The following is an 8,783-nucleotide window of genomic DNA, read 5'->3' as shown; positions in this document are numbered from 1 at the left end:
TCTCAAAAAAACAAAAAACCATGAAAGAAGAATGGGTATAGAGTGCACACCTGCAATCCAAGCACCCTGGAGGCTGAAGAAAGGATTGCAAATTCAAGCCAGCCTGGGCGATTTATTTTTTATTTGTTTGTTTGTTTTTGTTTTTCTTCCATTACCAGGAATTGAACTCACCACCTTGCACTTGCCACAGCCTGGGCGATTTAGCAAGATCTTGTCTCAGAATAAAAAAAGGCTGTGGATATAGTGTGAAAACCATGGGTTCACATCATAGTATCACCACCACCACAAAGAAAAGAAGCTTATCTAATAACCTATCCTTAATATTTATATTATTAAAATGAAAGCAGGCTAATAAATTTCCTTAAATGATTATGAATTCAAAAAGGAGGCCTAAGTGGGTAAGAGAATCAAGTTCAAAAAACAAGGGGCTGGGGATTTAGCTCAGTGGCAAAGCGCCTGCCTGGCAAGTGCAAGGTCGTGAGTTCGGTTCCTGGTACCGGAGAAAAACCAAAAAAAAAAAACAAAAACAAAAACTTTGCACAATCATAGGAAATATAGCTAAAATACCAGTCTAACAAATTATATTTTTCTCATTTTGGACATGGTAATGTAAGAAGTAGACCTTCACCATACATTACATCAACTTAGCCTAGTGAACTTAGCTTCATAACAACAGTGAAGCACAGGTCAAGATACAAAAGTAGTTTAAATTTTTAAATATAAAACAAAAATCATTTTTTGTCTGAAAATAAAACTTTTTAAAGGGTTGGGGAGGTAGCCAAGTGGTGGAGCACTTGCCTAGTAGGTTTAAGGTCCTGGGCTCAATTACCCAATATCATAACACACACACAAATAAATATTATAATAAAGGAACTGTGAAATGTTTATGAATTAGAATATTTATCTTTTAGAGATACATAAACATATTTACAGATAAAATATGTTGTCTGAAATCTACTTCAAAGTAATTCTGAGGGTATGATGTTTAAATCTGTAGGGAAACATGAAACATGAATTAATAATTATTTAAGGAGTGATAGGTAAATGGGTTTATTGTATTTTTCTATCTCCTCTTGTACATATTTTAAAGTTTCCCATAACAAATTTGTTTTAAAAGGGAAAAATAAAAAAGTTATTTTAAGGAACATAACAAATTTCACTATAATCTAGTTTCTATCTTCTAAATTGGGTCTTTATGTTTTTACCATTTGAAATATTGTTAAAGAGCAAGAATTCAGTGAGTACTCCTTGAAGAGAACAGTAACACTGCCAGTGTAATGCCAAATAAATTATATTCAATGACTACCTGAGTCTTACTAGGTACTAGGCACTTTGCAACATATAAAGCAGTTAACTTTTCATAAAATGTTAACATAAGTAAAATATACATTTTCTCACCGTTCAATCAGTAAGCTTAGCAATTCCTGTGGTTTACAAAATGATCTATATGTAGTAAGAAAAGTACGAACAAAATTGGGATCTGAAAAAGCAGAGCATAAAGACATATTTCATGTTCAATTTATTCAGTTTAATTCAAAGTATCATACCATTCCTCCTTTTTACTTAAGCTCTCTGCACTGTGGCTTTTCCTGCCAGTTGTAGTATTTCTTGATAAATATGGATTGTTTTGCAAATTTAAAATCCATGAATATGCAAACTGCATGTACACTTATCTTCTAATTAAAAAACTTTATTAGTAAGTGTCTGCAGCATATGCTCACATTCCTTGTGGGGAGTTGGCACATGTGCGTAACACCCTCATTCTTTTTCCTCCCCTTTCCTCCCCTCCCACCATCTCTTGGTCCCCTTCCCTTTTGCACAATATTTCCCTATTTTCTATTACCTCTCTTTTATTTTGCTCTCTATTTATATTCTGCATTTCTCATTTAAAGAAAAGCCATGGAACACTTATTTAATAATAAAGTTAAGAATATTTTAGAAACATGTATTCATTTTATCTGTATTTTTCTAGAGTCAATCTATTTTTTTCCAAGCCCCGAACATTTTTGAATATGTTCAAAAACCAAAGGCCCTACATAAGCATTTATCATGAGTGTCACACACCTGCATACATATGGTATGTTAACCTTTCAATTAACTTCACCACAGTTCCTCCTTTGATAATGGGGATTCCGCTTCTACTTTGCAAGTTGTCTTCAAAAACAATGTTTTCCTCAGAGTCTTTTACCACAAAACAATACACTTCTGGACTTGGCAATCTCAATGGCTGCTCATTTTCTTCTTTCAATAATACAGAATCTAGCATTCGATCTAGAGTACTACGATAATGAAGAGAAATAAGTGCTGCCATCCAATTATTTTTCTCTTCAGCAGACTTAGCAGCAAATATTATGCTATTTTCATCTTTGGATACTAGTTCAAAGGCATGTTTGCACTCACAAGTATCTTCTTTATCACAGATTTGTATTTTCCTCATAACAAACTTTTCTTTTAATCTATATTCTGCACTACTGTAACCTGGAAGCCGAGTCTGGCCATGATTAGGTTTACAGCTGATCATTAGCCCATCAAAGAGAAAAATGTGCCGTTCATGTTTAGCACCAATTCTTGTCAACGGTCCTTCCATTATGAATTCATTACAACACTGTCCAATATCTTTGCCTTCCCATCCATCTATGTTTTTCTGAATTTCATTCATTTTTTTGATAGCCAGGTGCTTGCTTCTTAATTGACGATTATAAAAAGGGCAAACAGGATCCCTTAAAAAAAAATACCAACATAAGTTTAGCTTATTCCGCAATTAGGCATCCCTAATTACATCAAAGAATAACCTCAAATCAAGTGACAAAATAAATTGGGCAGAGGGATGCAGTTCAAAAGACAGAGCACATGCTTACTATGGGAAAGGCTGTGGGTTCAACCCCTAGCACTCAAATTTTAGAAAGTAAAATAACCACTTTCTTCCAACTTTGCCACTAAATAATATGTGTTCAAGTTCATTACTGTGAAAGAGAAGGATTACAGGCTCCATATTTTACTCTTAACACCACAAAAACTGTAAAGAAGTCTAAATGTCTTGTACAAACTCTACAAAAAGTAATTAAGCATACTTTTAGACAGATTAAGTATCTCTTAACAACATCACTATGCTAATCTTAAGACTAAAACAACAACATTAACAAAGGTGAAGGCAAAGTGTAACTTCTAAGAATGCAACTATCATCACACATCACATCTCCTGAGAACACAGGCACCAGACACAATGAAATCTAGAGAGGCATTCAGATTCTTAATAGTGAATTACCCTGGCCGGCGTCGAGGAGAATGGTGCTTGTAAATCCGGTCCATACTACCTTGGAGATTCATGAGAGCAGTGATAGCTTGATTCAAACATTCTCTGTCTTCTTGCTCTTCACTACATGCTTTCAATTGCTAAGAAAAAAACAAAAGAAATTAAAACTGCATTGAGTCTTCCTTTGATTTTCTTGTAATTTAGAGAAAGCAGCAACCAATATTATAAGCTTTAAAAATTTTAAACACACTTAATAAAAACAACTATAATTTTAAATAATTATGTATACCTCCTGAACCCTCAAAAAATTCTTTCTATAAACACAATACAAATATAAAGTACTGTTAGCACAACAATCAGTAAAGAAAAACGTCACTGTGAAAATCACTTGGACGTTTTCCAGATATACAAAAATTAGTTAAAATATCTAACACACAAAGCTTAAAAGTCACTTTTACGATAAACTCCTCTTATTCTCTAGCACTTAGATACTTAAGTTCCTGCAATTTCAAAAAGCTTACACATCTTTGTTAGACAACATAATGAGGTATATGAACTTTAACACTTCATTCCACTGCAAATTACAGTCTAAAAAGGATTTTACAATTTTTTACAACATAAAAATTCAACCATTCTAGTAAATACTATCAAGAAATCACAAAAATCAATATTCTATCTTATTAATCCTTAGAAATAAGATTTAAAAATTGACTTATTTAATCCTCAAAAGTCTGATTTTATTTAATTTGTTAAAAAATTTCTCTGTGTCAGGGATACTGCTCAGAGGCACAGCACCTGCCTGGCAAGTGTGAGGTAGTGAGTTCGATTCCCAGAACCAAAAAAAAAAAATTCTCTGGTATATCATACTCAGAAAGAAAATTTACCTTATAATAATTAATTCAGATTGCATTATGCTATGTTTCAACCACCCTCACAGAATTCCAAGTAGAGTATTATGTAGATACTCTAATTACAAAAACATAAATGTATATTTATGCAAGAACAAACAGGGAAAAACTATCGCTTCTTTCATAAAATTTTTGAAACATTTATGTTAAGATCCTTAACTTATAAGAAATTTTGTGATGAATTAAAAATTTCCATATTATTACAAGAACTATCTCAGTGGCATTCAGCAATGATTTCCCTTCCATAGCAAAGAACTGTCCGGATATTATTTGAGAACCTCATTCATGATCATACATATATGTCCTAATAAGCATTCCCCATATGGAACACAGAGCTACCTGATTTTTAAAAGGTATTTGTAGAAATCTTGTCATCAAAGTTAGCAATGAAAATACTGCAGTTGAAGTTTGCAAAAAGGATGAGTGATTAGTTATTCTGACTTTTAAGGGTGAAAATTACTAACAGGACTTATTTTGCTGCTTTAAAGTGTTTTTTTACAAAAAAGATTCTCAGCTTTATTCTAAAGTATTTTCTTAATAAAGAGGGACACTACATAACATCTCAATTCTTTTTCCTTTTCCCTTCCACCCCTTTATTTTTATTTTTTGCTAGCATCAGTGTAATTATTTGTTTGATGTCCATGTTCTCCACTACATTTTAAACTCCTCAAAGACCAGGCATATGTCTTACCCATTTTTAGTGTAGTACCTGCATGTGGTTAAGCACCCAAAAGTAAATTCAGAAGTAATCAGGATAAATGACTGTTTACATATACTTAAATTTTAGCAATGAATGCTTTTGAGGTGTTGTTTCTTTACAATGATACCAGGCACAACTATGCAAAATATTGGTCCATACCTAAATTTGGTGACAAGGTGAAAAAGATCTCTTTTATGTTAAAAAACAACTGGATAATTACAGTTTAATGAAATTGAGTATGCTGTGGAAAAGAGGTGAGAGAATAAACACCCTTGCAAAAGGTGATAAAAGTAATAAGATGGAATTGGTATTTCATTAACCTGTAGTATCTTATGAACCTGACTGAAGAATATAATCTTTGCTTATGTGACAATCATCATTCTCCTCAGGTATCTACAACTATTACCTCATCTAAGATTTTAGACTTCATGTAAGTTTTTTCTTAACTCTATGAAATGTCACTGAAGGGCTCAGTGGCACAAGTGCCTACCTGAGATGTCACTGAGATATTATTTACCAAGCTACATCTACTATGGGTATCTGTGTCTGAAGCAACAGAAATGATATAATAAACTATGAATTCATCTCTACTTCATTGAATGGGTAGTTCAGTCTAGCTGTATAACAATATATCAGCAATTCTTTTCTTTGGTAATAATAAACTTCTTTCTAGATTTTGATAAAAGTAAAATGAGTAATCTGGTGAAAAATTCAAGTCAAAACCTATGATCCTTTTTTAAAATGTGCTTTAAAAAACATACACACAGGGCCAGGGATATAGCTCAGTGGCACGGTGCCTGCCTGGCAAGTGCAAAGTCCTGGGTTTGATTTCCAGCATTATAAAAAAAAAACCCACACACAAAACCATACACGCGTTATTTTTCTTCATTACATCCTTGAATGATGTATCAGCACTGAAAGAGTAAATATGCAGTAAAATAACATACAGTCTTTTTCAAGGATCAGGACATTTCTTTCAATATCAAATCAAGCTTAATATCAAGAATATACTTAAAGACATACATATATACACACAAAAAAAGGACAAAGCAAATGTTTAATGTTAACAATGGTGAATCTATGTAAAAAAAGAGTTGACTGTACTATTTCTGTAATTTCTGCTATTCAAAGTAAAAGGTAAAAAAGTATTACTTAAAGAAACTCAAGTTCATACTGTTTCATATTGAAACACTGGCCTACCTTTCAATGAATCTCATTCAAGTTAATGTCTTCCTACTAAGTTTCAAGCAAAATTAAACCGCCTTGAGATAAAGGAATATTTCTATTCTGTCCATTAACTAAATTTCCGGGAAATGTCCATGGGGGATTACTAGAGTAAAAGAAAGTTGCTTGACTTTGAAAGAGTAGGTATGTCCTTAGTAATAAAGAACACAGACAGGTTACTTATAATTTGGGTGGTAAAATTTTTCTTTTTCCTCTTGCATAAAGACTGAAGTATATATGAAGAAAAAAACCTAAAATTTATCTTTAAAGAAGAAAAGTAAAAGAGAGTAGAGGGAAAGTGGGAAGAAGAATTGAGATGTGCTATGTACATGTACCAATTCCTCACAATGAATGTAATCATTATGTACTGCAAACATGTACTAATAGAAATAAAAGAAGTAGTTTGTAGAAGTTTTATCTAAAGTCTATCTGAGGAAAAAGCATAAGGCATGGTTTGTTATCAACCCAGGGGGTGCTTGAACTTGAAGAGAACAAAAAGAAAAATATGATAAAATTAACTTTAAAATATGACAGTAATCTAACAAGGCTCTTTAATTTTAGGCAATTACATGGTATCATGTAATTTTTCATTCTGTACTTGGCTTTTCCATCTTGCTTTACCAGAAATAAAACCAAAATAATATTTAAGTGCTAAGTTTACAAAAATATCTTTTCTTGGTATATCAGTGACATGGAGACCTTAAAATTGCTCTATGATTGTGTTTTTTTATTCCAAGAGGAATGTGACTTTAGTAATACTGGCTCAGCCTTTTTTTTGGCTCTCATGCCAAAGTAAGCTTACCATGAAATAGTACTTATTTTGGATGAGTACTGAGCCAAAACAGTATTACAAAAATGGAACCTACAAGAAGGGAGAAAATGTTTGCAAATCATGTATTTGATAAAATACATACCCAGAATATCTAAAGAACTCCTACCACTGAACAATGAAAACCATTTTTAAATGGACAAAGAACTTAAATAGACACTTCTTCCAAAGAACAAATACAAATGGCTAATAAGCACATGAAAAAATGCTGGACACCATTAATGCAAGAGATATTCATGATGGTCAAAACAGATGGAAGGAACCCAAGTATCTATCAAGAGATGACTGCATAAACAAACTGTAGCCTACACATACGAAGTAGTATAGTATCACCACCTCTCAAAGTTACATTGTAAGTTTCATAGATGTTGTATAGTCTACTTAATTTTCTTCCATTGTTCTTAATAAACTGCTATTTATCCTCTTTTGGTTAACGATATTTTGCTATTATTGGTGACACTTGAATTATGAACATTCTTGTACATGTTTCTTAGTACACACATATCTGCATTTGATTTCTCTACACACACTGAGGGGTGAAACTGCTTGATCAGAGTGTGAAAAGCTCCAAATTGAACACATAACACCAAGCAGTTTTCCAAAATGGATTTTACGATTTATATTATTAGCAGAATGACATGAGAATTCATGTTGCTCTTTATGCTTATTTTTACTTTTTAATTTATTTGGTTTTATGTAATGATAGCTTGTGGTTTTGATTTGTATCTCTGATTACTAATGACTTTGAATACACATTCACTGATTTTTTTGGATAGCCTCTGTTGTGATGTTATTAAAACCTTTTGCCATTTTAAGTATCTTGGCTTATCTTTGTATTTCAAATTTCTATCTGCTCTACTTGTTGCTCTACCCAAATTAAAATGAAGATATTCCGTATTTATTTCAAGGGTCACAGTCGCACTGATCAGACATGGGTGGTTTCTCTTTTTTATTCATTCTTTAAAGTACTAAAGAAGCTAGTAATAAAAAAAAAAGTATCTGCCGCCGTTAGACACAGGTCTCTGTGTTACGTATGTTCGCTTGATCTTTAAAAGGCAAGATTTAGCACCAAAGTGGTCACGTAAGAAGTAGAGATTTTCTTGGAAAACCACCTATTCTCATTTCTCTGCGTCACTGCCGCTGATATTCACAGATTGTTGTGGTCTTGGGGATTGGACTCAGGCCTTGCATATGTTAGGCAGATGCCTTACTACTGAGCTATACCTTACTGAATAAAAGTACTAAATAATAATAAATCAGATTAAAACTAGTCTTAGTCTTCATAAATGCACTTATTTTGGGCCCATGAAGCTTCTATCTTACCTTTAATAATTCAAAATAATGCCAACAATGATACACTGGCACCAACATAAGGCGTGGAAGTACATAGCGGACTGCCTCTTTAAAGCCATCAGCAATGGACTGCAAAGAAAAAAGATGTAACAGTGTGTTTCTGATATCAAGGTTACATAATAACAGTGCCAAACAGAGACAGCTTTTAAAAATACAAGATACACACTTATCAAAATTATAATGGAAAGGACAACCTATTGTGAAATTGAAATGCTAGAAGTCAAGTTATTCCCTGTCTTTTCTAACTTAAATTATACATACATACATATAGGTATATATTCACACACACATGATAAAGTAAGTTTTAAAAGTAAGTTTAAGAAGAGTCTTCTAGGGGCTGGGGATTTAGCTCAGCGGCAAAAAGCGCCTGTCTGGCAAGCACAAGGTCATGAGTTCGGTTCTCAGTACCAGAGAAAAACCTAAAAAAAAAAAAAAAAAAAGAATAGTCTTGTATACTTTTTCTTCAAAAATATGGGCTTCCATATACCCTAAAGGAATTCTGAAAGCTGTGTACTT

The 8,783-nt window shown here is 32.8% G+C and overlaps 1 protein-coding gene across 1 annotated transcript in view; it reads right to left on the bottom strand.

Annotated features, from left to right (window-relative positions):
• Nucleotides 1-8,783, bottom strand: part of Sos2 (son of sevenless homolog 2 (Drosophila)) — a gene marked incomplete at its 5' end in the record, with an annotated part of 79,813 nt that overhangs the window by 27,378 nt on the left and 43,652 nt on the right. The window contains 4 exon segments of the mRNA XM_013510338.1: nucleotides 1,399-1,480; nucleotides 2,065-2,720; nucleotides 3,266-3,393; nucleotides 8,238-8,336. Of these exon segments, the coding sequence (XP_013365792.1) occupies nucleotides 1,399-1,480; nucleotides 2,065-2,720; nucleotides 3,266-3,393; nucleotides 8,238-8,336 (965 nt within the window).

Source organism: Chinchilla lanigera, unplaced genomic scaffold, assembly GCF_000276665.1.
Source record: "Chinchilla lanigera isolate Chin_1 unplaced genomic scaffold, ChiLan1.0 scaffold00008, whole genome shotgun sequence".
In the NCBI taxonomy this organism is placed as follows: Eukaryota; Metazoa; Chordata; class Mammalia; order Rodentia; family Chinchillidae; genus Chinchilla; species Chinchilla lanigera.
The sequence above is the reverse complement of the archived record's forward strand: the minus strand, read 5'-3'. Positions and strand labels throughout refer to the sequence as shown.